General features: G+C 50.3%; 1 protein-coding gene across 2 annotated transcripts in view; it reads left to right on the plus strand.

Moving 5' to 3' along the window:
* LOC109873391 (actin-binding LIM protein 3-like) overlaps nt 1-20,253 on the plus strand; it is a 158,484-nt gene that overhangs the window by 21,027 nt on the left and 117,204 nt on the right. For both annotated transcript variants that reach the window (XM_031808404.1, XM_031808405.1), the window contains exon 2: nt 18,344-18,502. In XM_031808404.1, coding sequence (XP_031664264.1) covers nt 18,344-18,502 — 159 coding nt within the window. The remainder of the gene's footprint in view (nt 1-18,343; nt 18,503-20,253) is intronic.

A 20,253-nucleotide genomic window follows, 5' to 3' on the forward strand; every position in this document is an offset into this window, starting at 1 on the left:
TGTCACTGACATAAAAAATACCCATAAATCCTGGCGGTGGGCCACCCTTGACATGTCTGAGTCCCTGCTGATTACACCATCATGGTGAGGTGACAAGGACGCCAGGCGCTGCTCTGCTCTGCTCTCCTCTGTCATCGTCTCCCCCTCCTCTACCCCCTCCTCTCGTCTCCGCTCAGGGCTTGTCAACATAGTCAGACCTCACAGCTCTGTCTAATCCTGACATCTACTGTACACAGCAGATCACACTGGTTGTTTACCCAGGATCAAATCACTTTTATTTGACAATGTAAGGAATTACTGATGAGTGTTTTTATGATTTGATTGATTGAATTGATTCATTGATTGATTCAGTTGATTGAAATAATCATAAGGACCATTGCCATGTCAATTAAGTCCTCAGCTGTTATGTTGAGTTAACAGTCAGAGAGGACAGAGGAGAAGCAGTTATGTTAACAGTCAGAGAGGACAGAGGAGAAGCTGTTATGTTAACAGTCAGAGAGGACAGAGGAGAAGCTGCTAACAGTCAGAGAGGACAGAGGAGAAGCTGTTAACAGTCAGAGAGGACAGAGGAGAAGCTGTTAACAGTCAGAGAGGACAGAGGAGAAGCTATTAACAGTCAGAGAGGACAGAGGAGAAGCTGTTAACAGTCAGAGAGGACAGAGGAGAAGCTGTTAACAGTCAGAGAGGACAGAGGAGAAGCTGTTAACAGTCAGAGAGGACAGAGGAGAAGCTGTTAACAGTCAGAGAGGACAGAGGAGAAGCTGTTATGTTGAGTTAACAGTCAGAGAGGACAGAGGAGAAGCTGTTAACAGTCAGAGAGGACAGAGGAGAAGCTGTTATGTTGAGTTAACAGTCAGAGAGGACAGAGGAGAAGCTGTTATGTTGAGTTAACAGTCAGAAAGGACAGAGGAGAAGCTGTTAACAGTCAGAGAGGACAGAGGAGAAGCTGTTATGTTAACAGTCAGAGAGGACAGAGGAGAAGCTGTTATGTTAACAGTCAGAGAGGACAGAGGAGAAGCAGTTAACAGTCAGAGAGGACAGAGGAGAAGCTGTTATGTTGAGTTAACAGTCAGAGAGGACAGAGGAGAATATGTTATGTTGAGTTAACAGTCAGAGAGGACAGAGGAGAAGCTGTTATGTTGAATTAACAGTCAGAGAGGACAGAGGAGAAGCTGTTATGTTAACAGTCAGAGAGGACAGAGGAGAAGCTGTTAACAGTCAGAGAGGACAGAGGAGAAGCTGTTATGTTAACAGTCAGAGAGGACAGAGGAGAAGCTGTTAACAGTCAGAGAGGACAGAGGAGAAGCTGTTAACAGTCAGAGAGGACAGAGGAGAAGCTGTTAACAGTCAGAGAGGACAGAGGAGAAGCTGTTAACAGTCAGAGAGGACAGAGGAGAAGCTGTTATGTTGAGTTAACAGTCAGAGAGGACAGAGGAGAAGCTGTTAACAGTCAGAGGGAACAGAGGAGAAGCTGTTATGTTAACAGTCAGAAAGGACAGAGGAGAAGCTGTTAACAGTCAGAGAGGACAGAGGAGAAGCTGTTAACAGTCAGAGAGGACAGAGGAGAAGCTGTTATGTTGAGTTAACAGTCAGAGAGGACAGAGGAGAAGCTGTTAACAGTCAGAGAGGACAGAGGAGAAGCTGTTATGTTAACAGTCAGAGAGGACAGAGGAGAAGCTGTTAACAGTCAGAGAGGACAGAGGAGAAGCTGTTAACAGTCAGAAAGGACAGAGGAGAAGCTGTTATGTTAACAGTCAGAGAGGACAGAGGAGAAGCAGTTAACAGTCAGAGGGACAGAGGAGAAGCTGTTAACAGTCAGAGAGGACAGAGGAGAAGCAGTTAACAGTCAGAGAGGACAGAGGAGAAGCTGTTATGTTGAGTTAACAGTCAGAGAGGACAGAGGAGAAGCAGTTAACAGTCAGAGAGGACAGAGGAGAAGCTGTTATGTTGAGTTAACAGTCAGAGAGGACAGAGGAGAAGCTGTTAACAGTCAGAGAGGACAGAGGAGAAGCTGTTAACAGTCAGAGAGGACAGAGGAGAAGCAGTTAACAGTCAGAGAGGACAGAGGAGAAGCTGTTATGTTGAGTTAACAGTCAGAGAGGACAGAGGAGAAGCTGTTATGTTAACAGTCAGAGAGGACAGAGGAGAAGCAGTTAACAGTCAGAGAGGACAGAGGAGAAGCTGTTATGTTGAGTTAACAGTCAGAGAGGACAGAGGAGAAGCTGTTATGTTAACAGTCAGAGAGGACAGAGGAGAAGCAGTTAACAGTCAGAGAGGACAGAGGAGAAGCTGTTAACAGTCAGAGAGGACAGAGGAGAAGCTGTTAACAGTCAGAGAGGACAGAGGAGAAGCTGTTAACAGTCAGAGAGGACAGAGGAGAAGCAGTTAACAGTCAGAGAGGACAGAGGATAAGCTGTTATGTTGAGTTAACAGTCAGAGAGGACAGAGGAGAAGCTGTTATGTTAACAGTCAGAGAGGACAGAGGAGAAGCTGTTAACAGTCAGAGAGGACAGAGGAGAAGCTGTTAACAGTCAGAGAGGACAGAGGAGAAGCTGTTAACAGTCAGAGAGGACAGAGGAGAAGCTGTTATGTTGAGTTAACAGTCAGAGAGGACAGAGGAGAAGCTGTTAACAGTCAGAGAGGACAGAGGAGAAGCAGTTATGTTAACAGTCAGAGAGGACAGAGGAGAAGCTGTTATGTTAACAGTCAGAAAGGACAGAGGAGAAGCTGTTATGTTAACAGTCAGAGAGGACAGAGGAGAAGCAGTTAACAGTCAGAGGGACAGAGGAGAAGCTGTTATGTTAACAGTCAGAAAGGACAGAGGAGAAGCTGTTAACAGTCAGAGAGGACAGAGGAGAAGCAGTTAACAGTCAGAGAGGACAGAGGAGAAGCTGTTAACAGTCAGAGAGGACAGAGGAGAAGCTGTTAACAGTCAGAGAGGACAGAGGAGAAGCTGTTATGTTAACAGTCAGAGAGGACAGAGGAGAAGCTGTTATGTTAACAGTCAGAAAGGACAGAGGAGAAGCTGTTATGTTAACAGTCAGAGAGGACAGAGGAGAAGCTGTTAACAGTCAGAGAGGACAGAGGAGAAGCTGTTATGTTAACAGTCAGAGAGGACAGAGGAGAAGCAGTTAACAGTCAGAGGGACAGAGGAGAAGCTGTTATGTTAACAGTCAGAAAGGACAGAGGAGAAGCTGTTAACAGTCAGAGAGGACAGAGGAGAAGCAGTTAACAGTCAGAGAGGACAGAGGAGAAGCTGTTAACAGTCAGAGAGGACAGAGGAGAAGCTGTTAACAGTCAGAGAGGACAGAGGAGAAGCTGTTAACAGTCAGAGAGGACAGAGGAGAAGCTGTTAACAGTCAGAGAGGACAGAGGAGAAGCTGTTAACAGTCAGAGAGGACAGAGGAGAAGCTGTTAACAGTCAGAGAGGACAGAGGAGAAGCTGTTAACAGTCAGAGAGGACAGAGGAGAAGCTGTTAACAGTCAGAGAGGACAGAGGAGAAGCTGTTAACAGTCAGAGAGGACAGAGGAGAAGCTGTTAACAGTCAGAGAGGACAGAGGAGAAGCTGTTAACAGTCAGAGAGGACAGAGGAGAAGCTGTTAACAGTCAGAGAGGACAGAGGGGAAGCTGTTAACAGTCAGAGAGGACAGAGGAGAAGCTGTTAACAGTCAGAGAGGACAGAGGAGAAGCTGTTATGTTAACAGTCAGAGAGGACAGAGGAGAAGCTGTTAACAGTCAGAGAGGACAGAGGAGAAGCTGTTAACAGTCAGAGAGGACAGAGGAGAAGCTGTTGTCTTCAGCTGATGGAGAGGAAGAACATCTCACAACAGAGTTTGTGAGAGTATTAGTCATTGTCATAGAGACCAAAGCATTTCCATCCCAATGTTAAAATATTCACCAGCAAAACACAGTGTGTTGTTTTCCTAGTGGATTGTGGGAAGTGGGAAGCTATTGGAGTAAAGCTGTATATTGTATTCCAGCAGCACGTGTCATAAGCAGGTGTGTGGCTCCTGTCACAGAATGATTTACATCTCTCATTTTACACACACACACACACACACACACACACACACACACACACACACACACACACACACACACACACACACACACACACACACACACACACACACACACACACACACACACACACACACACACACACACACACACACACACACACACATACACACACACACACACACACTCAGAGAGCTTGGGTGTCGTTACTTGGTGGAATAAACAGTGCCATCAGAGAGACAGATGAATGGAGGGTAAGGGGGAGCTGTCACTCAGTGAGTGGAGCTGTGGCTGAGGAAGTTAACTGTATGTCTGTCTCATGCATCTCTTCCTTCCCAGATGTCGTGGTGAGATCGCGTGTGTCAGTGATGCCAGTCAGGGCTTTGTTCTCTGTGATGGATAAACAGCTGGGTTTGACTCCCTCTCCTCTCTTCTTCGCTGGTTACAGGGTGACGTGGACTGATGTCACTGGGAGGAAGAAGCATGTGACTACAGATTTGATCAGGTGTTATAGTAGCGCCGGAAGTAGAACTTCCGACAGAGATGGCCGCCTCGCGTCGCGTTTCTAGGACACTATGCAGTATATATATATTTTTTTTTAATGTGTTATTTCATACATTGTTACCCCAGATAATCTTAGGTTTTATTACATACAGTCGGGAGGAACTACTGGATATAAGAGCAACGTCAACTCACCAACATTACGACCAGGAATACGACTTTCCCGAAGCGGATACTCTGGTTGGACCACCACCCAGGACAATGGATCGGATCCCAGCCGGTAACCCAAAACAATGACGCCGTAGAAGGGGCAGACGGAGCGGTCTTCTGGTCAGGCTCCGTAGACGGGCACATCGCGCACCTCTCCCGAGCATACTACTCGCTAATGTCCAGTCCCTTGACAACAAGGTTGATGAAATCGGAGTAAGGGTAGCATTCCAGAGAGACATCAGAGACTGTAACGTTCTTTGTTTCACGGAATCATGGCTCACTCGAGACACGCTATCGGAGTCGGTGCAGCCACCTGGTTTCTTCACGCATCGCGTCAACAGAAACAAGCATCTCTCTGGTAAGAAGAAGGGCGGGGGTGTATGCCTTATGATTAACGAGACATGGTGTGATCATAACAACATACAGGAACTCAAATCCTTTTGTTCACCTGACTTAGAATTCCTCACAATCAAATGCCGACCTCTTTATCTACCAAGAGAATTCTCTTGTATGGTAATTCCCCCCAAGCAAACACATCGACGGCAGTGAAAGAACTTTATTGGACTCTACGTAAACTGGAAACCACATATCCTGAGGATGCATTTATTGTAGCTGGGGATTTTAAAAAGGCTAATCTGAAAACAAGGCTTCCCAAATTCTATCAGGATATCGATTGTGCTACCAGGGCTGGCAAAACCCTAGACCACTGTTGTTCTAACTTCCGCGATGCATATAAGGCCCTCCCCCACCCTCCCTTTGGAAAAGCTGACCACGACTCCATTTTGTTGCTCCCAGCCTATAGACAGTAACTAAAACAGGAAGCACCCGCGCTCAGGTCTGTTCAACGCTGGTCCAACCAATCGGATTCCACGCTTCAAGATTGCTTCGATCACGTGGACCATTAACACCTGCTAACCATGTGACCATTAACACCTGCTAACCATGTGACCATTAACACCTGCTAACCATGTGACCATTAACACCTGCTAACCATGTGACCATTAACACCTGCCACCATTAACACCTGCTAACCATGTGACCACTAACACCTGCTAACCATGTGACCATTAACACCTGCTAACCATGTGACCATTAACACCTGCTAACCATGTGACCATTAACACCTGCTAACCATGTGACCATTAACACCTGCTAACCATGTGACCATTAACACCTGCTAACCAAGTGACCATTAACACCTGCTAACCATGTGGCCATTAACACCTGCTAACCATGTGAACATTAACACCTGCTAACCATGTGGCCATTAACACCTGCTAACCATGTGACCATTAACACCTGCTAACCATGTGTATGTGACAGTGACGACAACAGTGGAAGTGATCATAGAGCATCGGTTCCTCTTTCATAACGTGTCATCCACTGTTCCATCACGCTGGGGTTTCATTTGATTTATTTAACCTTTATTTAACCAGGCAGGTCAGTTAAGAACAAATTCTTATGTACAATGACGGCCTACTGGGGAACAGTGGGTTAACTGCTTTGTTCAGGGGCAGAACAACAGATTTTTTACCTTGTCAGCTCAGGGATTCGATCCAGCAACCTTCCGGTTACTAGTCCAACTCTCTCACCACTAGGCTACCTGCCTCTAACATGTTAATGTTAGTCTCTGCTCTTGTCTAAGTGTGGGAGGGGTATTACTGTAGTAGTTACAGACAAAGCCTTTGGCTGTCAGCTTCGATCTAGGGTCATCTTCTCAGACACTAATCTCCCAGGCAGAACACACTCACACCCATGCCAGGACAATTAGCAGCACATTTTAGAGCTATCAGAGCTGATTTCCCTGTGAGGCCAGTGGCGCTCACTAGCGTGGTTCTACTGTAGCAGGACCCAGTAGTATCAGATGGTATCTTTGATGCTGTAGCAGGGCCCAGTAGTATCAGATGGTATCTGTGATGCTGTAGCAGGGCCCAGTAGAATCAGATGGTAACTGTGATGCTGTAGAAGGGCCCAGTAGTATCAGATGGTAACTGTGATGCTGTAGCAGGGCCCAGTAGTATCAGAGGGTAACTGTGATGCTGTAGCAGGGCCCAGTAGTATCAGAGGGTAACTGTGATGCTGTAGCAGGGCCCAGTAGTATCAGATGGTAACTGTGATGCTGTAGCAGGGCCCAGTAGTATCAGAGGGTAACTGTGATGCTGTAGCAGGGCCAGTAGTATCAGATGGTAACTGTGATGCTGTAGCAGGGCCCAGTAGTATCAGATGGTAACTGTGATGCTGTAGTAGCAGGGCCCAGTAGTATCAGATGGTAACTGTGATGCTGTAGCAGGGCCCAGTAGTATCAGAGGGTAACTGTGATGCTGTAGCAGGGCCCAGTAGTATCAGATGGTAACTGTGATGCTGTAGCAGGGCCCAGTAGTATCAGATGGTAACTGTGATGCTGTAGCAGGGCCCAGTAGTATCAGAGGGTAACTGTGATGCTGTAGCAGGGCCCAGTAGTATCAGAGGGTAACTGTGATGCTGTAGCAGGGCCCAGTAGTATCAGAGGGTAACTGTGATGCTGTAGCAGGGCCCAGTAGTATCAGATGGTAACTGTGATGCTGTAGCAGGGCCCAGTAGTATCAGAGGGTAACTGTGATGCTGTAGTAGGGCCCAGTAGTATCAGAGGGTAACTGTGATGCTGTAGCAGGGCCCAGTAGTATCAGAGGGTAACTGTGATGCTGTAGCAGGGCCCAGTAGTATCAGAGGGTAACTGTGATGCTGTAGTAGGGCCCAGTAGTATCAGAGGGTAACTGTGATGCTGTAGTAGGGCCCAGTAGTATCAGAGGGTAACTGTGATGCTGTAGCAGGGCCCAGTAGTATCAGAGGGTAACTGTGATGCTGTAGCAGGGCCCAGTAGTATCAGAGGGTAACTGTGATGCTGTAGTAGGGCCCAGTAGTATCAGAGGGTAACTGTGATGCTGTAGTAGGGCCCAGAAGTATCAGAGGGTAACTGTGATGCTGTAGCAGGGCCCAGTAGTATCAGAGGGTAACTGTGATGCTGTAGCAGGGCCCAGTAGTATCAGAGGGTAACTGTGATGCTGTAGTAGGGCCCAGTAGTATCAGAGGGTAACTGTGATGCTGTAGCAGGGCCCAGTAGTATCAGATGGTAACTGTGATGCTGTAGCAGGGCCCAGTAGTATCAGAGGGTAACTGTGGTGCTGTAGCAGGGCCCAGTAGTATCAGAGGGTAACTGTGATGCTGTAGCAGGGCCCAGTAGTATCAGAGGGTAACTGTGATGCTGTAGCAGGGCCCAGTAGTATCAGAGGGTAACTGTGATGCTGTAGCAGGGCCCAGTAGTATCAGAGGGTAACTGTGATGCTGTAGCAGGGCCCAGTAGTATCAGAGGGTAACTGTAATGCTGTAGTAGCAGGGCCCAGTAGTATCAGAGGGTAATTGTGATGCTGTAGCAGGGCCCAGTAGTATCAGATGGTAACTGTGATGCTGTAGTAGCAGGGCCCAGTAGTATCAGAGGGTAACTGTGATGCTGTAGCAGGGCCCAGTAGTATCAGAGGGTAACTGTGATGCTGTAGCAGGGCCCAGTAGTATCAGAGGGTAACTGTGATGCTGTAGCAGGGCCCAGTAGTATCAGATGGTAACTGTGATGCTGTAGCAGGGCCCAGTAGTATCAGAGGGTAACTGTGATGCTGTAGCAGGGCCCAGTAGTATCAGAGGGTAACTGTGATGCTGTAGCAGGGCCCAGTAGTATCAGAGGGTAACTGTGATGCTGTAGCAGGGCCCAGTAGTATCAGAGGGTAACTGTGATGCTGTAGCAGGGCCCAGTAGTATCAGATGGTAACTGTGATGCTGTAGCAGGGCCCAGTAGTATCAGAGGGTAACTGTGATGCTGTAGCAGGGCCCAGTAGTATCAGAGGGTAACTGTGATGCTGTAGCAGGGCCCAGTAGTATCAGAGGGTAACTGTGATGCTGTAGCAGGGCCCAGTAGTATCAGAGGGTAACTGTGATGCTGTAGCAGGGCCCAGTAGTATCAGAGGGTAACTGTGATGCTGTAGCAGGGCCCAGTAGTATCAGAGGGTAACTGTGATGCTGTAGCAGGGCCCAGTAGTATCAGAGGGTAACTGTGATGCTGTAGCAGGGCCCAGTAGTATCAGAGGGTAACTGTGATGCTGTAGCAGGGCCCAGTAGTATCAGAGGGTAACTGTGATGCTGTAGCAGGGCCCAGTAGTATCAGAGGGTAACTGTGATGCTGTAGCAGGGCCCAGTAGTATCAGAGGGTAACTGTGATGCTGTAGCAGGGCCCAGTAGTATCAGAGGGTAACTGTGATGCTGTAGCAGGGCCCAGTAGTATCAGAGGGTAACTGTGATGCTGTAGCAGGGCCCAGTAGTATCAGAGGGTAACTGTGATGCTGTAGCAGGGCCCAGTAGTATCAGATGGTAACTGTGATGCTGTAGCAGGGCCCAGTAGTATCAGAGGGTAACTGTGATGCTGTAGCAGGGCCCAGTAGTATCAGAGGGTAACTGTGATGCTGTAGCAGGGCCCAGTAGTATCAGAGGGTAACTGTGATGCTGTAGCAGGGCCCAGTAGTATCAGATGGTAACTGTGATGCTGTAGCAGGGCCCAGTAGTATCAGAGGGTAACTGTGATGCTGTAGCAGGGCCCAGTAGTATCAGAGGGTAACTGTGATGCTGTAGCAGGGCCCAGTAGTATCAGATGGTAACTGTGATGCTGTAGCAGGGCCCAGTAGTATCAGAGGGTAACTGTGATGCTGTAGCAGGGCCCAGTAGTATCAGAGGGTAACTGTGATGCTGTAGCAGGGCCCAGTAGTATCAGAGGGTAACTGTGATGCTGTAGCAGGGCCCAGTAGTATCAGAGGGTAACTGTGATGCTGTAGCAGGGCCCAGTAGTATCAGAGGGTAACTGTGATGCTGTAGCAGGGCCCAGTAGTATCAGAGGGTAACTGTGATGCTGTAGTAGGGCCCAGTAGTATCAGATGGTAACTGTGATGCTGTAGCAGGGCCCAGTAGTATCAGAGGGTAACTGTGATGCTGTAGCGTTACTGTAGATCCTGTTGTAGGGGATTAGAGCTATAACAGAGATATCAATAACGCACAGAAAATACAGCATATTGGATTAAAGTTGATGGCATCAGGACATATTTCTGTTTGTTTTTCTCCTAACATTTAGGCCTGCTGTACACAACACATCATCCTTCTGAGAGATTAACCAGTTCATCTCCTCCTATATTAAGAGTGACATTGTTCCAGTAATGTCCATTGAGGGAGGGGCTTTGAGACTATAAATCTAAAGACTCCTCTCCTCTAATAAGGATTTAGACAGCTCCACACAGGGGATGAGAGACTGTAATCCTGCTATGCCTCCTCCCCACCCCTCTGTGTGCGTGTGTCACACGCCTCGTCACCAAGCAGCATGGGAGGAGAATACACATGTCCTCCCCATCCACACTCTCCTTTTCTCCCCTCCCCTCTCCTCCCCTTCCCTCTCCTCTCCCTCCTCTCCCCACTCTCCTCCCCTTTCCTCTCCTTTCCTCTCTTCCCCTCCGCTCTCCTCTCCCCACTCTCCTACCCTTTCCTCTCCACTCCTCCACCTCTCCTCTTCTCTCCCCACTCCCCTCTCCTCCCCTCTCCTCTCCTCCCCTTTCCTCTTCTCTCCCCACTCTCCTCCCCTTTCCTCTCCTCTCCCCACTCTCCTACCCTTTCCTCTCCACTCCTCCACCTCTCCTCTTCTCTCCCCACTCCCCTCTCCTCTCCCCACTCTCCTCTCATCCCCCTCTCCTCCCCTCTCCTCTCCTCCCCTCTCCTCTTCTCCCCTCTTCTCTTCTCTCCTCCCCTCTCCTCTTCTCTTCTCCCCTCTCCTCTTCTCTCCCCCCTCTCCTCTCCTCTCCTCTCCTCTCCCCACTCCCCTCTCCCCACTCTCCTCTCCCCACTCTCCTCTCCTCTCCCCCCTCTCCTCTCCTCTCCTCTCCCCATTCCCCTCTCCCCACTCTCCTCTCCCCACTCTCCTCTCCTCTCCCCCACTCTCCTCTCCTCCCCTTTCCTCTTCTCTCCCCACTCTCCTCTCCTCCGCTTTCCTCTCCTCTCCCCACTCTCCTCTCCTCCCCTTTCCTCTCCTCTCCCCACTCCCCTCTCCTCTCCACACTCTCCTCTCCTCCCCTTTCCTCTTCTCTCCCCACTCTCCTCTCCTCCGCTTTCCTCTCCTCTCCCCACTCTCCTCTCCTCCCCCTTTCCTCTCCTCTCCCCACTCTCCTCTCCTCCCCTTTCCTCTCCTCTCCCCACTCTCCTCTCCTCCCCTTTCCTCTCCTCTCCCCACTCTCCCCACTCTCCCCACTCTCCTCCCCTTTCCTCTTCTCTCCCCACTCCCCTCTCCTCCGCTTTCCTCTCCTCTCCCCACTCCCCTCTCCTCCCCTTTCCTCTCCTCTCCCACTCCCCTCTCCTCCCCTTTCCTCTCCTCTCCCCACTCTCCTCTCCTCCCCTTTCCTCTCCTCTCCCCACTCTCCCCACTCTCCTCCCCTTTCCTCTTCTCTCTCCCCACTCCCCTCTCCTCCGCTTTCCTCTCCTCTCCCCACTCCCCTCTCCTCCCCTTTCCTCTCCTCTCCCCACTCTCCTCTCCTCCCCTTTCCTCTCCTCTCCCACTCCCCTCTCCTCCCCTTTCCTCTCCCTCCCCACTCTCCTCTCCTCCCCTTTCCTCTTCTCTCCCCACTCCCTCCCCCTTTCCTCTTCTCTCCTCCCCTCTCCTCTTCTCTCCCCTCCCCTCTCCTCTCCTCTCCCCACTCTCCTTTCCTCCCCTTTCCTCTTCTCTCTCCCCACTCTCCTCCCCTTTCCTCTTCCTCTTCCTCCCCACTCTCCTCCCCTTTCCTCTTCTCTCCCCATTCTCCTCTCCTCCGCTTTCCTCTTCTCTCCCCACTCTCCTCTCCTCCGCTTTCCTCTTCTCTCCCCACTCTCCTCTCCTCCCCTTTCCTCTTCTCTCCTCCCCTCTCCTCTTCTCTCCCCACTCTCCTCCCCTTTCCTCTCCTCTCCTCCCCTCTCCTCTTCTCTCCCCCCTCTCCTCTCCTCTCCTCTCCCCACTCTCCTCTCCCCACTCTCCTCTCCTCCCCTTTCCTCTCCTCTCCCCACTCTCCTCTCCTCCCCTTTCCTCTTCTCTCCCCACTCTCCTCTCCTCCCCTTTCCTCTTCTCTCCCACTCTCCTCTCCTCCCCTTTCTTCTCCCCCCTTTCCTCTCCTCTCCCCACTCTCCTCTCCTCCCCTCCCCTCTCCTCTTCTCTCCCCACTCTCCTCCCCTCTCCTCTTCTCTCCCCACTCCCCTCTCCTCTCCCCACTCTCCTCTCCTTCCATTCCTTCTACCCCCCCTTTCCTCTCCTCTCACCACTCTCCTCTCCCCCCTCCCCTCATGGGCTCCACCACACCGCCTCACTGTTCAAACCTAAACAACCCTCACAAACACACCGGCTCAGACAAATGGTTATTCTCATGACTCGTGGAAGGTGTTATGAATGCCTATTGCCTACGTCAAGTGCAGTATTACCAAATAAATAACCCATCCGACAAGAGATCAGAAACATAGTGTTCTACAGCGTTATTTAGCAGGCCGTTGACTGGTGGCCGTTGACTGGTGGCCGTTGACTGGTGGCCGTTGACTGGTGGCCGTTGACTGGTGGCCGTTGACTGGTGGCCATGACTGGTGGCTGTGACTGGTGGCCGTTGACTGGTGGCCGTTGACTGGTGGCCGTTGACTGGTGGCCGTTGACTGGTGGCCGTTGACTGGTGGCCGTTGACTGGTGGCCGTTGACTGGTGGCCGTTGACTGGTTAATTTCCCCACTCTTCAGACCCCTTTGGTCTTTTCTTTGCTTCTTGGTACAGTATGTCACAGATTCTCCTGGGACTGCCGTGGCTGTTCTGTTCTATGTCACGCCCTGCTGTGAATACATTCAGCTGGACAACTTTAGACCCTGGGCCTAACATCGTCCTAGGATACCCTCTTAGCGTTGCCTTCTCCTCCAAAGCGCTGAGACTGGAAAAGACACTTTGCAATGAATTTGATAAAAAATCCCACTTGATCTCTTGAGAGTGGGTGGCTTTCCGAGAACCCTGGGAAATGTGTGACTGTCAAGCCCAGTCTAAGCCAATATATTATCTCCAGTAAGTATCTGTCTGTCCGTCTGTTTGTCTGTCTGTCTGTCTGGCTGTCCGTCTGTTTGCCTGCCTGTCTGGTCCATCTGTCTGCCTGTCTGGTCCATCTGTCTGGCTGTCCATCTGTCTGCCTGTCTGGTCCATCTATCTGGCTGTCCATCTGTCTGTCTGTCTGCCTTTCTGGTCCATCTGTCTGGCTGTCCATCTGTCTCTCTGTCTGTCTGTCTGTCTGCCTGTCTGGTCCATCTGTCTGTCTGGCTGGCTGTCTGTCTGCCTGTCTGGTCCATCTGTCTGCCTGTCTGGTCCATCTGTCTGTCTGTCTGTCTGTCTGTCTGTCTGTCTGTCTGTCTGTCTGTCTGTCTGTCTGTCTGTCTGTCTGTCTGTCTGTCTGTCTGTCTGCCTGTCTGGTCCGTCTGTCTGTCCATCCGTCTGTCTGTCTGTCTGTCTGTTCGTCTGTCTGTCTGTTCGTCTGTTCGTCTGTCTGGCTGTCTGGCTGTCCATCTGTCTGGCTGGCTGTCTCACTGAGACATCAAGGTAGTCAGCAGGTAGGTCAGCCACCGGTCATCACAGCTCCACAGCTCCATATGTCTTCTACTTTCATCCTATTTTAGTTCCACTTTCAGCCCTCTGTTAATGGAAGCCCTCGTGAACAGTAATCCTCCCAGAGTCTAGTTAGAGAAAGATAAAACAAGCGCAGACAGACTTTGTTTCAAATTACTGTATTTCTGCTAGTTTCAGAAGTAAAGCTGGAGCTGAGGACGACCTCCTAATAGAGATGATGCTGGCTGGACCAAAACCCATCGTTCATATGTCCAGCTAGCATGAATTTCTCACAGCATAAGAATCTCACTGATACAGTTGTGGGAATATCCAGGTTGTGGTCAACCATGTGGCATGACTGAACATTTGACATACACACATTGTACATATTTGCATCTCTGGCATGCTGTAGGCCTAGGGAGATGTAATCCTGACATGCTATAGTATATCATATCAGTAAATTGATCCATTTCCTATTTGCTTTGTGGCTCCTTTCACCCTACCTCAAGCCTGTGATTAGCTTGATAGTATTGCATGCTGTGTTAATGTCTCCCCAGGCTGTGTTAATGTCTCACCAGGCTGTGTTAATGTCTCCCCAGGCTGTGTTAATGTCTCACCAGGCTGTGTTAATGTCTCCCCAGGCTGTGTTAATGTCTCCCCAGGCTGAGTTAATGTCTCCCCAGGCTGTGTTGTTGTCTCCCCAGGCTGTGTTGTTGTCTCCCCAGGCTGTGTTGTTGTCTCCCCAGGCTGTGTTAATGTCTCCCCAGGCTGTGTTAATGTCTCCTCAGGCTGTGTTGTTGTCTCCCCAGGCTGTGTTAATGTCTCCCAGGCTGTGTTGTTGTCTCCCCAGGCTGTGTTGTTGTCTCCCCAGGCTGTGTTAATGTCTCCCCAGGCTGTGTTAATGTCTCCCCGGGCTGTGTTAATGTCTCCCCAGGCTGTGTTGATGTCTCCCCGGGCTGTGTTAATGTCTCCCCAGGCTGTGTTGTTGTCTTCCCAGGCTGTGTTGTTGTCTCCCCAGGCTGTGTTAATGTCTCCCCAGGCTGTGTTAATGTCTCCCCGGGCTGTGTTAATGTCTCCCCAGGCTGTGTTGTTGTCTCCCCAGACTGTGTTAATGTCTCCCCAGGCTGTGTTGTTGTCTCCCCAGGCTGTGTTGTTGTCTCCCCAGGCTGTGTTAATGTCTCCCCAGGCTGTGTTGTTGTCTCCCCAGGCTGTGTTGTTGTCTCCCCAGGCTGTGTTAATGTCTCCTCAGGCTGTGTTGTTGTCTCCCCAGGCTGTGTTAATGTCTCCCCAGGCTGTGTTAATGTCTCCCCAGGCTGTGTTAATGTCTCTCCAGGCTGTGTTGTTGTCTCCCCAGGCTGTGTTGTTGTCTCCCCAGGCTGTGTTGTTGTCTCCCCAGGCTGTGTTAATGTCTCCCCAGGCTGTGTTAATGTCACCCCAGGCTGTGTTGTTGTCTCCCGAGGCTGTGTTAATGTCTCCCCAGGCTGTGTTAATGTCTCTCCAGGCTGTGTTAATGTCTCCCCAGGCTGTGTTGTTGTCTCCCCAGGCTGTGTTAATGTCTCCCCAGGCTGTGTTAATGTCTCTCCAGGCTGTGTTGTTGTCTCCCCAGGCTGTGTTGTTATCTCCCCAGGCTGTGTTAATGTCACCCCAGGCTGTGTTAATGTCTCCCCAGGCTGTGTTAATGTCACCCCAGGCTGTGTTGTTGTCTCCCGAGGCTGTGTTAATGTCTCCCCAGGCTGTGTTAATGTCTCTCCAGGCTGTGTTAATGTCTCCCCAGGCTGTGTTGTTGTCTCCCCAGGCTGTGTTAATGTCTCCCCAGGCTGTGTTAATGTCTCTCCAGGCTGTGTTAATGTCTCCCCAGGCTGTGTTGTTGTCACCCACAGTCATAGACCTATGCTCTGGGTTACATTCTTCTTTCTTCATCACTGGGTATTATGTCATCATGGCTTTGAGACCGATCCTGCTCAGTCAAACGCGATCATTGTGCCATCAATGTTCAATACAAGGAGCAGCCGAGCAGGAAACAAATGAATATCAAATCAAAGTTTATTTGTCATGTGCGACGGATACAACAGTGAAATGCTGACTTACAGGCTCTAACCAATGGTGCAAAAAAGGTGTTAGGTAAACAATATCTAAGTAAATAAATAACAACAACAACAAAAAGACAGAATAAGAATTGAAGAGGACAAACTAGAGTAAATCAGAATATCACATGCAATGAGATAGCTGTTGATCTCAAAGGTCAAATTTGAACCACAGCGATCTTATTATATGTGGTTGTGTTTCTTTCCGCTAACGTGGCATTGTTCTGTGGTTTAGGATGTGGACAGAAACTAGAGGTCGACCCCCAGAAACACCTGCACACCTGTTCTCCTCCTCAGCCCCCTACCCATGTTCTCCTCCTCAGCTCCTACCCCTGTTCTCCTCCTCAGCCCCCTACCCTTGTTCTCCTCCTCAGCTCCCCACCCATGTTCTCCTCCTCAGCCCCCTACACCTGTTCTCCTCCTCAGCCCCTTACCCCTGTTCTCCTCCTCAGCCCCCTACCCCTGTTCTCCTCCTCAGCCCCCTACCCCTGTTCTCCTCCTCAGCTCCCTACCCCTGTTCTCCTCCTCAGCCCCCTACCCCTGTTCTCCTCCTCAGCCCCCTACCCCTGTTCTCCTCCTCAGCTCCCCACCCCTGTTCTCCTCCTCAGTCCCCTACCCTTGTTCTCCTCCTCAGCTCCCTACCCCTGTTCTCCTCCTCAGCCCCCTACCCTGTTCTCCTCCTCAGCCCCCTACCCTTGTTCTCCTCCTCAGCTACCTACCCCTGTTCTCCTCCTCAGCCCCCTACCCTTGTTCTCCTCCTCAGCCCCCTACCCCTGTTCTCCTCCTCAGCCCCCTACCCCTGTTCTCCTCCTCAGCCCCCTACCCCTGTTCTCCTCCACAGCCCCCTACCCCTGTTTTTCTTTCTCAGCTCCCCACCCCTGTTCTCCTCCTCAGCTCCCTACCCCTGTTCTCCTCCTCAGCTCCCTACCCCTGTTCTCCTCCTCAGCTCCCTACCCCTGTTCTCCTCCTCAGCTCCCTACCCCTGTTCTCCTCCTCAGCCCCCTACCCCTGTTCTCCTCCTCAGCCCCCTACCCCTGTTCTCCTCCTCAGCCCCCTACCCCTGTTCTCCTCCTCAGCCCCCTACCCCTGTTCTCCTCCTCAGCCCCCTACCCCTGTTCTCCTCCTCAGCTCCCTACACCTGTTCTCCTCCTAATAGCCCTCCTGGTTATCTGCGGCAGAGAGCAGATGTTGCAGGACTGTGTGGTTTGCAGCTGCAACACTGCCGGCTGCATGTTAATTGCATTGGCAGGTCTGAAAGATGGCCCTGTCTGTGACTTAGGGTCACGCTGACAACCATACTGAAACTCTTTATGTGGCTCTCTCAAAAGGTGCCATTTCTTAATGGAGGTTGCGTGTGTGTGTGTGTGTGTGTGTGTGTGTGTGTGTGTGTGTGTGTGTGTGTGTGTGTGTGTGTGTGTGTGTGTGTGTGTGTGTGTGTGTGTGTGTGTGTGTGTGTGTGTGTGAGGGCGGGGGGTCGTCGTCTCTGTTTCCACAATATATATTTTCATCCAATACCCCACCACAGATGTTTCCCCTTAATTCTCTCTCTGTTGTGTCCACTGCTGTTTTGTCTGCTTCTTTAACAATTGGACAGATGTATAGTAGTTGCCTCAGCAAAACTAGAATACTGCCAGTAAGCAAAATGACGTCCAAAAGACGTCTAAAATACGTATTTTACAGACGTTGTAGATATGTATTTTCTGGATGTTGAAGGCTTAAACCAAAATGTCCGTGGATGTGGAAATCAATGCCGGTCCGCACTACAGTGTTGCCTGAAATTGAATTGTATGAATGCCCATCTATATGGGGTAGCCTAGTGGTTAGAGTATTGGACTAGTAACCGAAAGGTTGCAAGTTCAAATCCCTGAGCTGACAAGGTACAAATCTGTCATTCTGCCCCTGAACAGGCAGTTAACTGTTCCTAGGCCGTCATTGAAAATAAGAATTTGTTCTTAACTGACTTTCCTAGTTAAAAAAATGAGCCTACCGTTTGTACAACACCCCAAAAAAGACATCGTCTCGTGCTTACTGGGGTGTAGGCCCACTGTTTGTAAAACGGGTCGGTGTATTAGTCCTGATTCCTATAATGAATCAATTTGGCAATTTAATCTTTGAATATCAGCTACCCAACTTTATCAGGAGTTATTATGATTATATGTGCAATGTGTTTACACAACGGGAAATGCAGAGGTATATTATTTTTCACTATGATCAGCTTGTCAAAAATGGATGGATACAAACTTGAAACCAGTGATCACGACAATGGGGTGAAACTCCTGGACAACAGTTGTGATTGGTCCATTTTACTTCGACCTGTCCAGTTTTAGGATATGTTTGTTAACATGACTTCGCATGTTTGTTTGATTGAGCGCCATTTTGGTTCGGCTATTTGATCGAAGAAACCTGATGATGTAAAAAGTGTCCATCTCATTACATTGGCATCCATTTTATCTCTAACCTGTAGGCTACAGATTTCTGCCAGATCCTATATGTGCTACAGGATTTATGTTTGGTAAAAAAGAAATACGAAACGTTGGTGGAGCCATGAGTTTCTCCAACATCACCCTGGAGAATCAAAATATTTCCCGCCCCTGCCTTTGACCAAGTGGGCCCTGCTTATCACAGGGCGTCACCAACACTCACCTAAAAAGCCTTGTGCCACTGGTTGAGAGAAATTGTCATTGTTTTGGGGAATAATTATGTGAGGTTGTATGTGTTGTTGTTGGAGCTGAGTCTTGGTCAGTTTGGGTCGAAACATTTTGACTTCGTCAATCTGCCGCCATAGACGACCGCATAATCCTGCCTAATGAGTGGGCCGGCCTTGGTAGCTGTCCAGCGGGTGTGACCTCTGACCTTACCTGTTCTCTCCTGTGGTCTCCAGCAGGGCCTTACCGGCACAGCGCCTACGGAGGTAGCCCGAGCGGCAACAGCGGGCGTGGCGCCGTGACCATCCACTGTCTCCGCTGCCGGGAGGTCTGTAAGGGAGAGGTGGTTCGTGTGCAGAATGTCCACTTCCATGTCAAGTGCTTCACCTGCCAAGGTAAGACCCTCAGCCTTCTGTCTGTCTGTCTGTCCGTCTGCCTGCCTTCTATCCAGCCGTCTGTCCATCTGTCCGTCCACCTGTCTGTCTGTCTGTCTGTCTGTCTGTCTGTCTGCCTGCCTTCCATCCAGCCGTCTGTCCATCTGTCCGTCCACCTGTCTGTCTGTCTGTCTGTCTGTCTGTCTGCCTGCCTTCCATCCAGCCGTCTGTCCATCTGTCTGTCTGTCTGTCTGTCTGTCTGTCTGTCTGTCTGTCTGTCTGTCTGTCCGTCTGCCTGCCTTCTATCCAGCCGTCTGTCCATCTGTCCGTCCACCTGTCTGTCTGTCTGTCTGTCTGTCTGTCTGTCTGTCTGTCTGTCTGTCTGTCTGTCTGCCTGCATTCCATCCAGCCGTCTGTCCATCTGTCCGTCCACCTGTCTGTCTGTCTGTCTGTCTGTCTGTCTGTCTGCCTGCCTTCCATCCAGCCGTCTGTCCATCTGTCCGTCCACCTGTCTGTCTGTCTGTCCGTCTGCCTGCCTTCTATCCAGCCGTCTGTCCATCTGTCCGTCCACCTGTCTGTCTGTCTGTCTGTCTGTCTGTCTGTCTGTCTGTCTGTCTGTCTGCCTGCATTCCATCCAGCCGTCTGTCCATCTGTCCGTCCACCTGTCTGTCTGTCTGTCTGTCTGTCCGTCCGCCTGCCTTCCATCCAGCCATCTGTCCATCTGTCCCGTCCACCTGTCTGTCGGTCGGTCGGTCTGTCTGTCTGTCTGTCTGTCTGTCTGTCTGTCTGTCTGTCTGTCTGTCTGTCTGTCTGTCTGTCTGTCTGTCTGTCTGTCTGTCTGTCTGTCTGCCTGCCTTCCATCCAGCTGTCTGTCCATCTGTCCGTCCACCTGTCTGTCTGTCTGTCTGTCCGTGTGTCTGTTCTCTAGACATCCCTAGCCTCCACAGTCTAGCAGCACTCTGCCAGTCCCAGTAGAAACCATTAGCTATCAGAGAGAGAGAGAATCTGTCTCCCTGACACCCCCTGGGCTGCTCAAGGAATAGCAAGAGAAGCCTGCTGAGAGCTCTTCATGGTAGACAGGACAATGAAGACAAGATCAACTGCCAACTTGTAGGGTTTATCTTATTGTTAAACCTATAAATGAGTGTTTCATATTTTCAGAATGTTTTTTTCTACTCGTGTTTCACCTAAGGAAGCCACTTGTAGTGCCTCTAAGCAGCCAGAAGAAGAATAGGCAGGTGGAGGTGGGCCATTCCCTTCCATTGTCAGAAACCATTTCCAAACTGCCGGTGCTCACGCGGTCTTGTTTATTATGCAAGCTGTTGCTGTGGTAACGGTGTTAGGGGGCAACTTGCCTTGGATGCTGGTTACTCTCTCCGCCAGTATCAGTCAATAGGAGCCCTTCCTGGGTGCTCTGGGGCACAGCAAGGTGGTTGCCGTTTTCCTCGCTACAATATATATACATCTCCCTTCATCTCCCTTCTCCTTCATGCTCATTCTCTTACTGTCTGTCTCTATAGATCTCTCGTCCCTTTCTCTTCTCTTTCTTTCATCTGTTCAGTTTCTCTCTCTCTCTCTCTCTCTCTCATTCCCTGCCCACAGTCTCTCTCTCATTCCCTGCCCACAGTCCTCTCTCTCTCTCTCTCCTCTCTCTCTCTCTCTCTGTATCTCTCATTCCCTGCCCAGTCTCTCTCTCATTCCCTGCCCACAGTCTCTCTCTCATTCCCTGCCCACAGTCCTCTCTCTCTCTCATCTCTCCTCTCTCTCTCTCT

This window comes from Oncorhynchus kisutch, linkage group LG28, assembly GCF_002021735.2.
Source record: "Oncorhynchus kisutch isolate 150728-3 linkage group LG28, Okis_V2, whole genome shotgun sequence".
Taxonomy (NCBI): Eukaryota; Metazoa; Chordata; class Actinopteri; order Salmoniformes; family Salmonidae; genus Oncorhynchus; species Oncorhynchus kisutch.